This window comes from Protomyctophum parallelum (assembly GCF_964188405.1).
Source record: "Protomyctophum parallelum genome assembly, chromosome: 18".
Classification (NCBI taxonomy): Eukaryota; Metazoa; Chordata; class Actinopteri; order Myctophiformes; family Myctophidae; genus Protomyctophum; species Protomyctophum parallelum.
In genome coordinates this window covers 9,971,566-9,990,522 of record NC_139716.1, presented here as the reverse complement: position 1 = coordinate 9,990,522, position 18,957 = coordinate 9,971,566, and the positions used below count along the sequence as shown (strand labels likewise).

General features: G+C 43.2%; 1 protein-coding gene across 1 annotated transcript in view; it reads right to left on the bottom strand.

Moving 5' to 3' along the window:
• Nucleotides 1-6,840: 6,840 nt before the first annotated feature.
• LOC310875696 (zeta-sarcoglycan-like) overlaps nt 6,841-18,957 on the bottom strand; it is a 53,780-nt gene continuing 41,663 nt past the window's right edge. The window contains exons 7-8 of the mRNA XM_083789010.1: nt 8,436-8,559; nt 6,841-7,701 (exon numbers count right to left, since the gene is read on the bottom strand). Of these exons, the coding sequence (XP_083645136.1) occupies nt 7,510-7,701; nt 8,436-8,559 (316 nt within the window). The 3' untranslated portion in view covers nt 6,841-7,509. The remainder of the gene's footprint in view (nt 7,702-8,435; nt 8,560-18,957) is intronic.

Here is an 18,957-nt window from a genome sequence, read left to right as displayed (position 1 = left end):
GATTGATTGATTGATTGAAATATTTATTAACAGTTTGTAGAATTTACAGTACATTTTAAGCACAAACTCAATACAAAGACTGTCAACTGTGAGTGGACGACCCAATTAAGCATTACACTTGTTTACAACAGGGTCCACATTGTTCAATTCATCAAAACATTTAAAGACATACAGACATTTAGAGACATACAAATAGACATTTCTATGTAGCTAAAGTACAGAACAGGAATTCATCATATGGGAAGCAAAAAAGGGAAAAGATACAATATACAGTGAGGGAAAATGGGGGGGGGGGGGTGGGGGGGGATTCAGATTTTACAGAGGCCAGTTTCGAATTGCAGCCATCCGTAGGTGCCCTTTGAGAGCGGTTTTGAAGGAGTCAAGGGATTCACATGTCTTAATGACTGTTGGTAGGGCGTTCCACATTTTGGTGGCATAGGAGCGAAAAGAATTTAGTCCCTTGTTTGTGCCGAATCTGGGTTGTACATGGTTTGTTGCACTCCCTCTGGTGTTGTGGGTGTGGACTTCGTTTACATTAAGGAAGTATTTAGACAGGTACATGGGTATCTTGGTGGTGTATCGAATCTTGTGGACCAGACCCATTGCAAGATGCTGTACTCTGTCGTCGACCCTAAGCCATCCCAGCCTGTCAAAGTGGGCAGGGGTGAGGTGGGTTCGGGGGGTGAGGCCAAGTAGGAGCCTGACCAGTTTGTTTTGGGAGGTCTGGAGCCTTGTTTTAAGGGCCTTTGAGGTGCTGTGGTACCAAGAGGTGGATGCATAGTCAAAGAAACCTTGTACGAGGGCTCCTGTTAAGGTCTTCAAGGTGTTTTTGCTGACCAGTGAGGAGATCCTGTAAAGGAATCTTGTTCTTTGATTGACTTTTTTGATTACGTTGGTGGCCATTTTATCACCGGAAAGATTGGCCTCCAGGATGGAACCTAGGTAGGTAATTTCATCTTTTCGTGTGATAATATTGTCACCCACTCTAACCAAGAAGCCATCTGCCTTGCTGAGTTTACTATTTGATCCGAAGAGGATGGATTCAGTTTTTCCCAGGTGTAAGGATAGTTTGTTATCAGCGAGCCAGGTGCAGATTCTACCGAGTTCAGAGCTGAGGGTCTTTTCAACCTGCAGTTTGTTCCTGTCCGAGACCAGCAGTGCTGAGTCATCTGCGAACAGGAACAAGTTGCAGTCACAAGCTGAAGTCATGTCGTTAACATAAATTAGGAACAGTAAAGGCCCTAGTATGCTTCCTTGTGGGACGCCACAGCTCACTGGGAGGGGAGGGGACAGTGTTCCGTTCACCTCCACCATCTGTTCTCTCCCCTCCAGGTAGGATTGCATCCAGCTCACTGATGTGCTATCAAAACCAATAGCTTTAAGCTTGTTAACCAGTATGGAGTGGTTCACGGTGTCAAAAGCCTTTTGGAGGTCCAGCATGACCATGCCGCAGTATTTTCCAGCATCCACCTCGTGTTTGATGTGATCGCTCAAATAGAGGAGGCATGTGTCAGTGGAGTGGGATGTTCTGAAACCAGATTGGAACTCGTACAGCAATTTATTAGAGGCAAGATACTTTTCAACCTGTTCATAGACTATTTTTTCCATCACTTTCGAGATGGAGCTTAGAATAGAAATAGGGCGGTAGTTGCCGGGTTCTAATTTACTCCCTTTTTTGTACAAGGGGGTTACTTTGGCCAGTTTAAAATCTTGGGGGACCTGTCCCTGTTTGATGGAGAGGTTAACTATGTGGGTGATGACTGGAGCTATGGAAAAGGCTGAGTCTCTGAGAAATTTGGAGGGAATATTGTCATGGCCAGTGGCCTTGTGGGGTTGGAGGGCACTCAGTTTTTTAAGTACCTCCTCGGTTGTTACCATTGTCATTTTAAAATCATCTTTACAAACACCAAGGTTTTTGTAGAAGGCTTTGATGTGCTCTACACCAAAACGCCCAGAGTGGGAGGGCAGTTTGCTAACCAGCTTTGTTGCAATGTTTGTAAAGAAGATGTTCAAGTGGTTGGCTACATCGAGTTTGTCAGTGATGAGGGTGTTATTCGATTTGATGTTTATGTTAGTAAACCTGGTTTTTAGTTTCCGACCACAGCCTAGTTGATTGTTTAGTAACTTCCATAGCTCCCGAGGATTGTTTTTGATTTCCTCGGCTTTATCATTGATAAAGTTACATTTGGCTGATTTGGTCATGGCAATTACATTGTTTCTTAGCTTGTTACACTGGGCTTTTAGGTTGCACAGTTTGGTTTGGAGATCACTGTCGAAGCGCTTGCACTTGGCTAGTTTGGACTTGCATTTAAGAAGTTCAGAGCATTTGTTGTCTCTGGCTTTCATTGCAGTCAGTATGTCCGAATTCATCCATGGCTCCGAGCGGGTTTTGACCCTGACGGTTCTCAAAGGAGCCATGATGTTTAGTACTGATGTAAATTTGGTTTTAAAGCCAAGCCATGCTTCTTCGACTAGTGAGCTCCTGAGCACATCGGACCAATCCAGATTCTCCAGTTCAAGGTTAAAGGCCTCACTAGAGTAGGTTTTGAGGTCCCTAGATATGACTGTTTTGTGACAGTCAAACTTGAGTTTTTGTATTTTGCGGGTACAGAAAATCATAAAATGATCACTGAGCCCACATACAATAACCCCTTTCTTTGAGATTCTGGATTTGTCCGAGGTCAGAATGAGATCAATGACAGTTTGAGAAGAATCACACACTCTTGTGGGTTGGGTAATTAGCTGACTGATACTATGCAGATCACAAAACCGACTAAATGACTTGAACACAGGAGCTTCCTTATGACGCATATCCGTATTGTAGTCGCCAATCAGGATCTTCTCTACACATTCCTCCCCAGCTAAGCACCCCTCAAGTATATCATAGAACTCATTCTGATCAGGGGGTCTATAGACGGTTAAACAAAAATCACCCCATTATGCTGCAATAATTAGTCAATTTCTCCCATTGAGCAGCAGAGGGCAGTAGACGTGTGCTACAGCATCAGATTCAGTTCATATTCACCGGATTGCAAATGGATATGAACTCCTTTGAATTGTGATCCACTGTTTCAATAGTCTGGTCAGCCAATCAATGATCTAAAAGGTAAGTTTGGCCATAAAACATTTTAGTGTAGGCTACCATAAATGACCCCCCTTGGCCCTTGGGCCCCCTCAACTCTCACTATAACTAGACACTTTACCTCCTCCCCCCCACCCTCTCTCTCTCTCTGTTTAAAAGTACAGGTAAAAATCTCTCTCTCTGAGAGACGCTCGCCCTAAGGATATACACGGCTTGGGGCGCCGTCCGGATATCTCGCCCCACAGCGTGGATTACATTCATGCTTCAAGGAAAACATTTCATATCATGTGTGATGTGTCACCTTTTTGTATAGTTGCCCTAGACCTACTGTATGTAAAGTTCTATGTATCGACCTTACCACAACCACAAATGTGGCCTTCAAAGCTGACATTCAGAAATCCATCATCGCTATCTAATAGCAGTGGTGTAAAGTAACTAAGTAAAGTTTTGAGGTATTTGTACTTTACTTGAGTAATTCCAATTTCCAATACCTTTACTTTATCTCAGAGACAAATATTGTTTTACTCTACATTTATTTGAACATTTTAGTTACTTTGTAGATTGTGATTATTATTATTACAAAACATATACGGTACATTAACCACTTAACCACCGCGCTATATACATTTTGACTAGCCTATTTGAAAATAGCCGATCTACGGCTCAATGCGTCGTCATGCGACGCATTGTGAGCTTGTAGATTTCAAAATACTTTTATACAATTGAAAACTTGAAAAATCTGAAATGCACAATGATTACTATTACAATACGTTTGTACTTTCTATATTGCAGTATTGACACTTTTATTTAAAGGACCACTTCACCACTTTTCAACCTATCTTTAATACATTGACATAACAACGCGTCATCAGAGCGGAGGGAGGGGCGTCAGCTGCGACTCCGCGGCTCCGCCCACCCCCCAGGGTAAGATTTGTGATTTGTGATTTGCTCTCGTTCACTGCAATGCAATTTGCGGCATTTTCAAAACAATATTGCGCAGAGTAGCGATTATCTAACGTATTTGCAATGCCATACGTTGAAAGATCTGTTGCCCGCGGACAAGGCACGTTACCTCCGCAAGTTAGATATTATCGGCATAGGTGTTTGCCGTATGTGATTAAGGATTGGAAAAAGTTGCATTGGCAGCCATAGAAAATTCTGCCCAGGGTAAAACACCGGATGTGATGTTTTTGGGCGTTCCTGTCTTGTTTCGTGTCAGTGTATAGGTCCTCACTAATAATCATGATAAAATGGCACAATCTTTTTCTACTCAGTCTGTGTCTCATAGGAGGGCTGTGGGAAGTTTAGAAACCGTCCTCCAGTGACATCAGTGATTAGGCAGATATTCTTTTAAACAAGATTTATTTTACAAAAATGTTTAGATTTTCATTATCGTGAGAACGATGGCTTCCATTTTCGCATTGCAACTTTTCAGGACTAGAAAGCCTGCAGTTTCTATATTAGCTTGTATTCCCCATCGATTATGTCACTGGAGGACGGTTTCTGAACTGCCCACAGCCCTTCTATGAGACACAGACAAATTGTGCCATATTTTCATGATTATTAGTGAGGACCTACTATATGAAGATAGGTTGAAAAGTGGTGAAGTGGTCCTTTAAGTAAAACATTTAACCCATTCTGACCGGGCACCCATTTTGGTGTCAGCATCATGTTATGCTTTAGCTATTGAAAAATAGCAGATCTACAAGCTCATATCGCGCCACCGAGTGGCGCGATACGAGCTTGTAGGTCTGCTATTTTTGAAAAATCGAAGAGCGACTGACATTTTTAGAATCTGATCTCAGGTCAGAATGGGGTTGATCAGACCAGTGTGTGTCCAGTGGAAACCTCGTATGAATCTGATCTCAGGTCAGAATGGGGTGTTACTGTAAGTACTTTTCCCACCACTGCCTCATTAGAGAATAGGGAAAGATGGCCCTTATAGTACCTGTGGCTCAGGGGTAGAGGGGACCGTAGAGCCCTTATAGTACCTGTGGCTCAGGGGTGGAGGGGACCGTAGAGCCCTTATAGTACCTGTGGCTCAGGGGTGGAGGGGACCGTAGAGCCCTTATAGTACCTGTGGCTCAGGGGTGGAGGGGACGGTAGAGTGGCAGGATTGGAACCATGAGGTTCCCATGTCGATTCCGGAATCCCCCTGCTTTAGAAAGATTATTCAACATGCATGCATTTATATATGTCAAGCAAGCACATGTTTGGTGCTTGTAAGCAGCGTACATTGAGGTCAAAGCACAGGGCAATGTTGCGCGAGGGGTGTGGAGGTGCACCACCGAGCACCGTCGCATTTGGAGATGGTACATAAGCGAGCGGCAGTCTTCATGCGCAGTGCTACGGAAGAGGTATTTTCAACCAAGGTTCATGTTTTAGGTTGTTATTAGAGAAAAAAAAAAAAAGTGAGTGTCGATTTGTTTCGTTTTAGTGTTTTTTTCTTTTTTACAAAATGTTTACATCTAGCCACAACAAATTCACAGGATCTACTGAATGTGAAGGACGTAGAACTATAGTAAATAATAAAAAATAAATCGCCATAAAAAATACATATTTAGCCCCGTGTTCGAATGCCCCCGCCCTTGTAAACAAATCGCTAAAACGAAAGAAAGCTGAAAATGAAAAGAAATCGACACTCATCTTTGTCTCCACCAGGCCGAAGGCATGTGGGGAGAGTATGTTTTGCACTCCGTCCGTCCGTGTGTGTGTCCGTGTGTGTGTGTGTCCGTGTGTGTGTCCGTGAACAGCTAATCTCGGCCACCGTTAACCCGGTCGATGCCATATTTTGCACACACACTCCCTGGATGCCAACGATGAACCTCTGCCCCAAACTTTCCAGAACAGCCTGTTATAGCGCCACCAGGAGGCCGCTTTGTGCAAAACAAGTTTTTGCACAGTATACCTACAGATTTGGTCCAAACATCACGCAAATTGGTACACAGTCTCTCTAGAGCCATTCAACGAAACGGGTCTTTCAGATTTATCAGACTCCATCCTGATTGGTTAAGATTGGCTTCCAAAGTTCACAGGAGTGCTCAGTTTCAAACAAAATGCTGCAAATCATGAACACATCGCGTGATTTCCTTGAAATTGTGCACCCACATTCCCACTAGGCCGAGGACGAAATGCCACATGAACAATTTCAACTCAGCCTCAAGGTGGCGCTATAACTGGCCGAAAAGTGTTTTCACCTCTAACTGCACGGATCTGTGGATAACCTGGTGGAGACCTGTGCCCAGAAGGGCACTTTTTCTAGTTTACTTTATAATATCAACCTAAAACATGAACCTTGGTTGAAAAAACCCAAAGTTGTCCTTTAAGTTGCGCAAATTGCGCAAGTCCTTGGTGTCACGCAGCGAAATCCGCTGATCTGCCAGCTCACAGCACATCGCAGCACATGACACGTTGTGAGCTTGTAGATCTGCTATTTTCAATATGATGCCCAAGCAAGTATATATCCCACTTTGAGGGATTCAAATAATGTCTACATTAGTGTTATTTCTTAGTGTTTAGTGTTGTGATTTCCTACAGTAAATTCAAATGTCACAATGTTGTCATATCATATGTTATTGTTTGGCACTCTTGGGATGTTTGAGTAGTAACTGAAAGCTGTGGAATTTTGAAAACCTACAAAGGAATGTGATTGTTTAAGCTAATGCGTTAGTGTTTGCGAATTGAAATGACAGCATACAATAGTTATTAATTTCTTTATCAAAGTTTAGCTGTAAGTACAATCAATGTATGGCACATACACTGCTTTAAACATAGTGGTAAAATAGTGACATTTACATTGAGCTAGCTCAGAAACAAATAGGCTATGCAAAATTCTGGTTTTGACAAACATCATGGATTTGTGCTTACATCACTTGCTACTGTCACAACTTCAGAAGCTATCCTTCCCTGGTTAAAAAAAATTAGTGACAGATCTAATGTTAGTCATGGTTTGGAACAACCCTCTTTTCAAAGCAGAAGGCACCTGTGTTTTATAATTTCCCATCTATTCCTCACCAATCCCTTCATCTGGATTATCATTTGAAGACTGTCATTGTGTACCAACCATAATGAACTTAGAGTAGAAAAATAAAAAGGTGTGACTTGGAGAGATGGAGAGAACTTGCTCCTGTTTCATTAATGTTCTTCCTGACGTTTGATTAGGCCTACAGCAAGCTTCTCTGGGCGCCCAACTCCAACGATTATGAGTGGAGTTCTGGCCACAGCAAGTCAAACTGCATTCACACTGATGGGAACCGAGAGACTGCTTCAGATGCTGCACGGTTCACTCCATATCGTCTCAGCTCATCTCCAGTGGACGTCACAGTTGTCGAGCACCGTCTCGACGAAGGAAGTCCCATATCAGCCTTGAACACAACAGCATCTCCGACCATTACAACTTGTCCAGTATCCAAGACGCCATTCCCAGGTCAGCTCCACAGACAGATGTTGCTTACATCCTGGCAGGTAGAGCGGCTCTCAGCCGGGGAGAGGTACAGCTTCCCACTGGGGCAGACGCACACTTCAAATACGGCCTGCCTGTGAGAGGCCTGCACTTTGGAGGCGCTGTACATGCCAAGTGGAAGGCTTCCCAGGCGGATGGTGCTTGCATCTAAAAGTATCTGTATAGGGGAAAAGAATGGAGAATGGACATACCTGTATTTAACCAAATGAACCCTATAGCGTCCCTATAATCTGGGGGGCAATCGTTTGGCAAAAAAATCTTGTGAAGTGATGGGGCGCTCTTATCATCATACATCACATTCCGTGCTGAGCCAATCAAATCATCACAGATGTCATTTCCGACCAATCACTTTTGGCTTTTGACTTTTCTGCCCTCACTTTTATCCTCGATATGTACTTTGTGCAGCCAATCAAATCATCGCTATGGGGTGTACAGCCAATCATCAGCCAATGTTTGTGTTCACACAAACCCTCAAAGCTGGGCATAGGAGGGCTCAAAAATTGCTGATCTAGAAGATTTGGTGTCGAGGGGGAAAATGAGCAGACCAATAGTATAGCCCGGTCAACTGTAGGCCTACTGTATGGAAGTGTTGTTTTACTATGACGAAAAATGTATGTCGACTACCTTTTTTCACTGACAAAAACTACATAAAAACTAAGCCATGATGACTAAAACTATAACTAAATATACTGTTGATTTTGTCAACAAATAAAAACTAAACTAAAATATTAGGAAAAGGGACTCCAGTATGACTCATTTTACAATTGGTTGCATGCTGAAAATAGCAGATCTATACAAGCTATACAACGTGTCGCCCTGCGACGCGTTGTGAGCTTGTAGAATCATTGAATCAACTTGTAAAGTGAGCTTGTAAATCAACTGTAGATTTACCTCTCCCTCCGTGGACTCGAAGTGTAGGTCTTTACGGCCACTGGCTTTCAGCCCACCCCTGGCAGCACTCAATTCTACCCCTCTGGGTGCCTCCATGGTAAGGGTCCGTGTTGGAGATTCAAGCCTGAAAAGAATACACAAGCGTTCATAGTTATAGTGGGACATTCTGGTTTGAGGAATTCTTCTTATACTGTAAGCCTTGCAGTATAAGACAACATTTTTTACAAAGTATAGACACTACAGTATAGACCTTACAGTGTATTGGTATACTGACTCATCTGCGATCTACAAGCTTGTAGATCGGCTATTTTCAGCAAGTGTAAAATCAGTCATTTCGACAGCATCAAGGCTCACCAAAATACATTTTAGTGGACTAATTCAACTGTAGATTCAGTCGACTAAAATCGCATGATATTTAGTCGACTAAAACTAGACTAACAGTAAAGCCTTCCAGGTGACTAAATGTGACTGAAACTGAAGCCAAAACAACACTGGTATGACCACTACTGGTTGACAAGTGGCACTGCATAGAAGGTCCAAATTAAATTTCTCCCCGGCGCAAGTTAAGCGTATATACTCCATTATTCTATTATGTCAGCGATGGTAAAACTTTCAGCAAGACAAAAGTCACAGAGTGCATCTTTAATTGGTCTTCAGCACATGAGAAAGTGGTCCTTATTATTATTCTAACCTAGTACAGCTCTGCAATGGTACAGTAGCATCTGATTTTGACCTTCAGCAACACACAGGATAATACAATTATCCTGCCGTGGAATATTTGTTTACACAGGCAAGATAAGAAGGAATGCCAATCAACGTAGAATTTATTGTCGCAAGCCATAACCATTTCAAATTGATTTTATTTCACCCATCTTGGCAAAAATCAGTTTTCAATGAATTTTAAATAGGAAAGTTTAGAGCGCCTTTTGGCTGATTTTGGATTATGTGCCACTGGGAAAATAAATGAAAAACGCAAGCAAATTTTGTCTGTATATGAAAAGCTTCTTTGGCTTTAAATCAGCTTACACTTCACAGCATGCACTTTGGAGAGGGGCTCGATCTGCCTTAGACCAAGCACTGCTTAAAGAAATACATAAGACATAATCGGTAAGATGTATCCTCATGCAGCTTTCTACTCTTTTTCGAATAATTCAAACCCTCAAACTAAATCAAATACAAACTCCAGCAGTATATGAATTCTTCTATTGTTAAGCGTAATCTCAATTTAAAATTGATACCGAGCTAAATCTTTGTGCCATCGCCCCCAACTTCCCAAGTGACTCCCAAAGCAAAAATATTGCTTTCATACTCCCACAGCAATGGACTTTTGCCTCTATTACTGGAATATATATCCATAGATTAAATGGAGGAAGGCACGGTCATCTAGAATGTTATTCGAACCCTATCATCCCTATTCTGGGCATGTCTTAATAATAGGTGAACTTTTGGCACAAAACATAGCAGATCTACAAACTCCCAACATGATGTGTTGTGAGCTTGTAGATCTCCAATCTTTTGAAGAGATTTCTGATTTGTTGAGTAGAGAGGGGAGGAGACCAGTATACTGTAGTTCTATGGGGGACCCATGGAGGTGTATACAGTAAAATGATGATGCCTTATGAAGGAAATCTGAGTTAGTGTTGTCAGTGTATTGACTCGAGTGTAATGAATGTACTACAAGAGAAAATATAACAATATAACAATGTTCACACAGGGGAAGTTTCGAACTTCCAAAAGCAGAGACACCGATTCAGGGCAGGAGTCTTATCACCAACCTGGGTCACCACTCACCAGCAACAAACACCAGTGAATATTATAGAAGTGTATATTTGTACATCTCTAAATGTTTTGATGAATTGAAAACGGTGGGACCTATTGTAAACAAGTGTAATGCTTTTATGGTGTCGTCAAAAAAAAGTTAATAGTTTTAATAACTGATCTCAATATGGACCCCATAATATGTTTTGCCATAATCATGCAGCTTTATAAAAGTGACACAGACATGACAGCAATGGTACAAAAGCAAAAAAAAAAAGAATGTATAATAATTATAGCGTATTGATAAAAAAAAAAGAAAAAGATCATGGGCCATGGCTTGTCATGTTAAGTCAATTGGTTGCTGTTGAATTGATTGAAATAGAAATTGAATTTGTAGAGTAAGCACAGTTTGAGGAACGCACAGGTCAATACAAGGTCTGCTAAGAGGATTGAAATACTCAGAAAAGCACAATGGCCTCTCGGCTTGTTTACATTGGGGTACATTAGGAGCAAAATGAGTTGAACCCATTTGGACCTGAGGACGATTCTACAAATGCCTTCTAAATCCTGACAGTTTTCTGAAAAACCCATGTTTCTATGTCAGTCATTCTCAAACATTTTCATGTCAAGGACACATCCACCCATCCATCCAGCCATCTTCAACCGCTTATCCGTAGTCGGGTCGCAGGGGGCAACAGCTCCACCAGTGTTCCAGACAGCCCTCTCCAGAGCAACATTAGTGACTTCCTCCTGGGGACGTCCCGAGACGTTCCCAGTGAGTCAATATGTTTATTATTTTCATTTTACTTAACTTCAAGTACTCATTGTAGCACCCGAATGCACACAAACATAATGTAAAGACTATGGCCAAAACAAATGGTGAGTTATAGTTATCAACAGAACTGACTATGGCCAGGGTGGACCCGATTTCGATATAATCTTGACCCCCTAGGGCCCCTACCCAAGAAAAGGGTAAGAACTGTTAACTAAAACTATTGGCTGACACTGTGGTCTGTCTTCCCTTTGAGTATGTCCTAGTGCTATTTTATTACGCTCACCTTTTATAACCTCTACTATTCTATCGTCTCTGTGATTCATTTACCAGTCGTCCCATCCATGTAGTAGTCCTGGACATCAGGAACTGTCCCAGATGTCCAATCTGAGTCATAGTTTAGGATTTGTCAGTGTGGATGTGGTTCCCCAAGTACTAAAGAAGATATACCAAACGTCTCTGTTGTGAATTGCTACAACTGGACTATCACATTAGACACAAATAGATGCTGTTTTTCTCCACACTCGACTATTGGTCTTTGCTTGCATTTGGCCCTCCAGACCCAATCACTGCACAACGATGCACTTTGTCCCCAGTCTGCAAAATTGCACAATGTAGTTAAGAATCTTTTTGGACACCTCATTGAATTTGAACAAACAAGTGTTGTGAAGGGCAGTTTTTATCATCTCCGGACCATAGCCAAATTAAAGATGGTTTTATGAACATAAGGACCCATAAACAGTTATCCAAGCTTTTATCACCTCTCGGCTGTACTAATGTAATTCCCTGTATTCGGGGTTGACTCAGTCCACACATTCTGGTTTACCATGTGGTTCAAAATGCGGCTGCTAAACTTTTAACTGGATTAAAGAAAAGACAGCACATCACCTCTGCTCTGGCTCACTTGCATTGGTTACCAGTGAAATACAACTACACATTAGTGCAATATATACAAAACAGAATTTTAATCTGATGGGGAGAGGGACGTATACCTGTCAGATCTTTTCATATTTCATCCATATTACATCCTGATTGGCTGAGTTTCTCTTACCTTATCCTACATTCTAGTACTTTTTTATAATGTTATATTACAATGTATGCTACGAATGGCACTAGGTGTCACATGGACGGACCACATCAGAAATGTGGACCTCTATGGGGACCTACCACGCGTGACGCGTCATGGCAAAAGTCAGAGAGAGAAGGATGAGGCTGGCAGGTCACTGCGTCAGGCACCCAGAACTTGAGGCAAGTAAATTGACCCTATATGGGAGCCAACCCAGGGAAAAGCCAGGATGGGAAAGAAGCGTATGTAGATGTGCTGCGGCGCGGCAGCTTGGCTGACAACACTGCAGAGCTCAAGAACCTGATGTTGGATAGGAATTTGTGGAGGGCAGCGATCCAGGAATCCCGAGTTGGTGTTGGCTAGACCTCACTCTCGCAGCAACTAACTAACTAACTAACAATGTATGCATGTGCGTTATTGCATTATGCATTTATTAAGGTTATATTTAGTCTTTGTTAAAGCAACTTTTGGGTCAATTTCTTTTTAAATGTACTGCATGCATAAAGATGACTTGACATCGCTTTATATTCAAGGAGAGGTCAGAGAAAAGTTCAACGGAGGCATCCTTCTGAAAAAACATGAATAAACACCTGAATACAGTATAGCCGCTCTCCGTGAGTCTGTGACGGAGGATTGCCTGCTGCCATGGCTGAAGGATTCAAAGGCAGCCCAGTGCACTTTACTGTATTGTAGAAAAACATATTACAGTGAATTTCAATATTTCAAAGACAATAATACCATTTATATTTTTGCCTGTGGTACGTGGATCCATTCCCATTCCGCTATAAACGGGATAGGAACATTCGTCACGTTAGACGGAGAACTGAGTGAGGACAGTCACCCTAGCTGTAATCCTAAAATGCAGGTTTCCATAATCACCGTAATAAGGATTGCGTCAATCCTCGTCACTATTCTGGCTATCACCATTATGCCGTGGCTATCAGAGGTGTCAGTCACAGTCACCAACACCATGAGGTAGCAGTTAGTCAGTGTTTTGAAGTTTAAGTCTTTTAATGTTTTCTATAGGTGATATTATTGTTAATTTTAATGTTCTGTGTTTTAATGCTGATGTTTATGTTGTTGGTGTAGGCCTATTCACAGTTCACACTCACTTGCACACACACACACACACACACACACACACACACTCACACTCAACCCCTCTCACACTGACGTAAGCACACACTACCTCCTGCAAACATGTACGCGTGCGGTACCACACACACACACGCACACGCGCACACACACACACACACACACACACACACACACACACACACACACACACACACACACACACACACGCGCACACACCCTCACACACACACACACACACACACACACACACACACACACACACACACACACACACATGCACTCTCTCTCTCTCTTCCTATAGTGTATACTGTGGCAGGAGGATTAGCTGTGGTTACATTGACCGCAGTCCCCCTTCTATATAGCCTAGAAGTCACCTCTTTTTGAAGAATGGAGACAGTAGCCAGGTTCATGTGGTTCCAAAATATCAAGTTAAATCAGTATGATTTAAAGGTTGACATAAACAAAAACAAAATTGGCACTCAACATAAAGATAACTTAGACATTAGCCTACTTTGTGAAGATCAACACGCTCAAGTTCAGAATTTCAAACTGGTTAAAATTACTTTGTGGAAACAATAATAAAGTATTCTAGACACATGGAAATGCACAGTACGCACTGCATTAGTATGGATGGAAACTGATGATGAGAATAGAAGAACAAAGACTGGGGGAGTACATTTTGTTTAATAATATGTGAACACTGTCGCTTAATATGTATGAGATGCATGGAACATCATAAAGGAAAGACTTTCAATGATAAATATTCCACGTTTAAGGATAATTCTAACACTTCTCGGGTTGTCAGTAAATCGCGAGCTGAGTTTAAAGTCGACCGGTCGGATGGTTCTCATGCAACATACTGCAGGTCGGGACAGATATTTTGTGCATTTATAGTAGGATGACTGACTTTTCTGATTAGCTGTGTAACAGAGAGTTCTGTTACTCATGTTTGCACATATAATCCTTATTTATTGAATGAGATTTGCACAGCACATTTGCACTTCAAGTAACTTGCACAGTGCACCTTAGTGCAATAAGGAGAGAGTGCAATGTTTGTAGTGTGAGGTTTTATTGTTGAGTTTGATTGAAATGCTTAACAGTAGCTACTGGTGTGTTTCAGTAGATTTAGGCTGGACCATAGTCAGGATGTCAGAGGAGGGGAAATGTGCTTTTGCTGATATTTATGTTGTAGTATAGTGTGAGAAGGGATTATTGTTGTAGTTCTTAAGAGTTTGGTATGATGTGGGTTCATGTATTTAATTTATTGTATGTTTATTTATGTATGTTTTTAGCGTTTGAATACACCGCTGTAAATGGGAGCAGTCCAGCCTCATTTCATTTATTTCTAAAACCATTGAACGTGTCGTCTCCAACCAGCTCTCTCTCCATCTCTCACAGAACAACCTGCTGGATCCCAACCAGTCCGGATTCAAGAAGGCCCACTCCACAGAAACTGCCCTGCTGGCAGTCACAGAAGCACTACATGCTGCCCAAGCTGCTTCCCACTCTGCAGTACTGATTCTCCTAGACCTATCAGCAGCATTTGACACAGTGAACCACCAGCTGCTCCTAGAAACCCTAGCGGAGCTAGGCATCGGTGGAACGGCACTAAAGTGGTTCTCCTCCTACCTCACCGATCGGACCTACCAGGTTTCCTGGAAAGGTCTGCTATCATCCCCCCGAACCCTCCAAACTGGGGTCCCACAGGGATCTGTACTTGGTCCCCTCCTTTTCTCACTGTACACTAAATCCCTTGGCACTATCATCTCTGCTCACAATATATCCTATCACTGCTACGCCGATGACACACAACTGTTCCTATCCTTCCCCCCCTCTGCCACTCAGGTGGAAGAGCGCATCACTGCATGCCTGGCTGACATATCACAGTGGATGTCCTCCAACCACCTCAAGCTGAACCCAGACAAGACTGAGCTTCTCTTCTTCCCAGCTAAGTCCTGCCCTATGCGGGAGCTAACTATTTCCGTAGACAACGCCCTGGTAACGTCTGTCCCAACAGCCAGGAATCTTGGTGTTGTCCTGGACAGTCAGCTCTCGTTCAAAGCTCACATCACAGCTGTCACTCGATCATGTAGGTTCACACTCTATAACATACGACGAATTAGACCGTTCCTCACCCAGGAATCAGCCCAGCTCCTAATCCAGACAACAGTCTTGTCAAAACTCGACTATTGTAACTCCCTCCTTACTGGCCTACCAGCATGTGCACTTAAGCCTCTCCAGCTGATCCAAAATGCAGCAGCTCGCTTGGTCTTCAACCAGCCAAAATTCTCACATGTCTCCCCCCTGCTCCGCTCCCTCCACTGGCTCCCGGTCGCTGCCCGCACAGAATACAAAACTCTGATGCTGGCATTCAAAGCAACCAAAGGTATGGCTCCCCCATATCTTACAAGTATGATTGAACCCTACAAACCCTCCCGCGCACTCAGATCAGCCAACGCAGGGAAACTGGAAGTACCCTCACTAAAAACGCCGGGACAACGCTCCACACGTCCCAAACTCTTCTCCCTTCTGGCTCCAAAACTGTGGAATGCACTTCCCATTGCAGTCAGAACTGCAGCATCACTCCCAATCTTCCGCCGTAGCCTGAAAACCCACCTTTTCAGACTCCATCATGGCCCATAGCACTTACCCTAACCCCTTACATAGCATTTCTGTTGGCTTAGATAGCATTTGACACAGACTTATAGCATGTTATGTAGACAGCACTATAATTGTATTGTATATAGTCATAGCACGCCATAGTACATATGTATAGCATAGTAGTGAATATGTATAGTTTATTATGTATAGTGTATGTATAGTTTCATCATATAGATATTCCACTGTTACCTTCTTATCTTACGCATGTTTCATGATAAATGCTTTTATGTGATGTATTCCCATGCTTTTGTTCTTGCCTAAATGTAAGTCGCTCTGGATTAAGAGCGTCTGCTAAATGCCTAAATTGTAAATTGTAATTAGTTGCAGCTTGGTATAAAAGGTTGCAGGTTGTCAGATGGAAGGGAGGAATTCTGGACACCACCATGCAAAGAGTGACACTGTGACAGAATTGAACGCTTGTTTTTGGTGACTGAATATACCACACTGGTTGAAATCTATACCATGCATATACTGTATTCCAACCACAAAAATGGTCATTCTCACATGCCTACAGTATATGGTTGTATCAGTTGTATCAGCCAATTCCTGACAGTTGCATATCTGACTGCCAGGCACTGCACGCACTTGGGTCCACATGCCACTGTGCATGAGAATGCCAATATATAGGCTACCGGTATATAATATGGGTATATCGGCTGGATCTGCAGTTCTGGACAACCGGAACTCCATAATGATATGCCTATAATGCCTATATGGGCGTAGCGGGCGGATCAGTGGTTCTGCACAACTGCCTATCTATACTCGATGCCAAGACTACATGAACAGACGGTCGCACAGAGAGGGAGGCATACTATCATCCGACAGAGCATTGCTCCGAGGTGCGCTGCGGGTCGGGAGAGGGTTGCGGTTAGGTTTAGGTGTCTGCCCCGGGGGAGGTTAGGGTTAGGGCGAGGGAGGAGGTAGGTTGTCGTTCGGACCAATGCTCCGTCGGATGAAAGTACCGCACTCCACAGAGATTGTGCGCATTTATAGTAGGATGAGTGACTATGCTGATTAGCTGCCCGTCTAAAAAAAAAGACTTAAAAGCTGTGTTTATTTTCACTGTCGATTTGGCTGGTATGCTACAGTATATAGAGCTCTCCTGCATGCTTTACAAAGTAGATCACGTCAAAGGTTATTGCCACCCCTCACAATGACAACTCGCTGAGCTAAATTGCATTCAACAAGCTGTCAAGATTCCTGCCCACGGATGAAGGAGCACACGAGGCTGCAGCAGGACACCTCTGCGTCCGTGTTCCTTCACTGTACCAACACGGCTCAGCCATGCAGCGGCGGACACCAAAGAGGGTTTCTACTCTGCAGATCTGCACCGGTGAGAGACAAGGCAGACAAGCACGCCAGAGTGGAAGGAACTGATCATCAGAGTACCAGGAGAAAACAACCGTGAGTCAGGGGGGAAGCAGTTCTGACGGCCCTATAGAACAGGAGATGACTGAGCTGAGAGGGAGACATGATGTGCTGAGAAACACTCGCCTCACTGTATGAAATGCTTGAAGGAACACGCTCCCCCAAAGTAATCATGAAAAAGAAATAGCTCCTCACTTTTGCTCGGCTGCTCATCCCCCGGGGTTTGATTAAAAACACACACACGCACGCACGCTTCGCTGGCCATATATGGAGCATGTCTTGAGTGTATAATAGGGTGTGATGAGGTCAGATGATCAACATATGGAATGTCAGAACAGGTCAGCTTCATTCAGTATATGGAGATCTAAGGGTGGCAGTGTCTTGAGTGTACAGGGTTTGATGAGGGCCCAGGTAGGGCCAGGCCTTAATTTTCGGGTTGAGAACTGTTGAGAACTGTAGAGGCTGCACAAATAACTTCGGGGCAGGCCCGTCTAGAGTTTAATGGACAGGTAGTCAAAAGGGAGTCATCGAAGAGGAAGGATACGGGATCAACCGATATTTCCCAATAGGTTACTTATCAAGTCGATCTTATCGACCTACTGCATGTAGTCTGGGAGCCTACTGGCTGCGATTGGCATTGATAAAACGAAAACGACAATTAAGGTTGGGACCGCACCGCACTTCTACGTGTCTGCAGTTATGTTTAGGTTAGGGTTTGAGGACTGGAGGCTTGTCGTTTCTCAGTAGGCAGTAGACAAAAACGATTAAGGTTGAGGTCACTTAGCCGATCACCAAACGTACCTTAGTTACGTCATCAGCCAATCCCTGATTGGCCGACAGGCAACACCGACATACGACCGACATACACAGCCGATTACAGTACTTGTGTGCTCTGCTTGCGCAAGTAATAATGGTTTCCAAATGATATGTAGCCAGTTGGAGTTGAGCCTCAGAGGCCACCATAGGGGCAGCTTATTGTCCACTTCCTCATTGACAATCAGGTGACTATTTAAATGCCCTGTCCTCATCATGTTTGTTCTGTAATCTAAACTATTTGTTTTGTCTTTTGTTTCCCCCCCACCCATACCCGTATGTGTGTAACTTTATCCTTCAGGATATGAAAAAAAGGAAAAGGCGTCAGACTGAACTGTGGCAGCAGCAACCATGCAGGTAAATAAACATGTCAACTTGCAGTGCACTGTGAATGCCGGTTGTTGTTGTTGTTGTTGTGTGTTGCACAGGCTAGCGGCCGGGCTAGCAGTACTGTAGCTCTGTTTGGAAGCAGTATAGGCCTACTGCTGCTGCAGTTTGTAATCAATAATCATCTCTCTTATCATGACATGGTGACTAGCTGTAGTCTCACTCTATGTGACTGTATGTGGCTGCAGTCTGATTTCTACATTTTAATTGTTACATCTTGTTGGCTAGCCCTAGAACGGCTCGTGTTGTTTCATACAGTATGCATTATTTCACACACAGAGCCTGACAGAGCCATAGAATGGTCCTGTTTAATTTCTGGTCGGGTTCCAAATTGGCGGCCTAAATGTGATAAATGCTCAGTTTGTACTCGCCCATTTAATAATTCCAAAGACGTGGAGTGAAATATGGTCCTCTAGTTTTATATCCATGTGAAAGTTCTGGTACAAAACATGTATTTAGTCAATTATCTCCACTTTTTCACGAGATGCACACGGATGTCTTTCTCTCCGGGCAAAGGGGCCTGGAATGATTGCTGGACTGATTTTACGAATACGTCCTGTTTATCGCAGACGTCATCACCAATTGACCAGGGAAACACA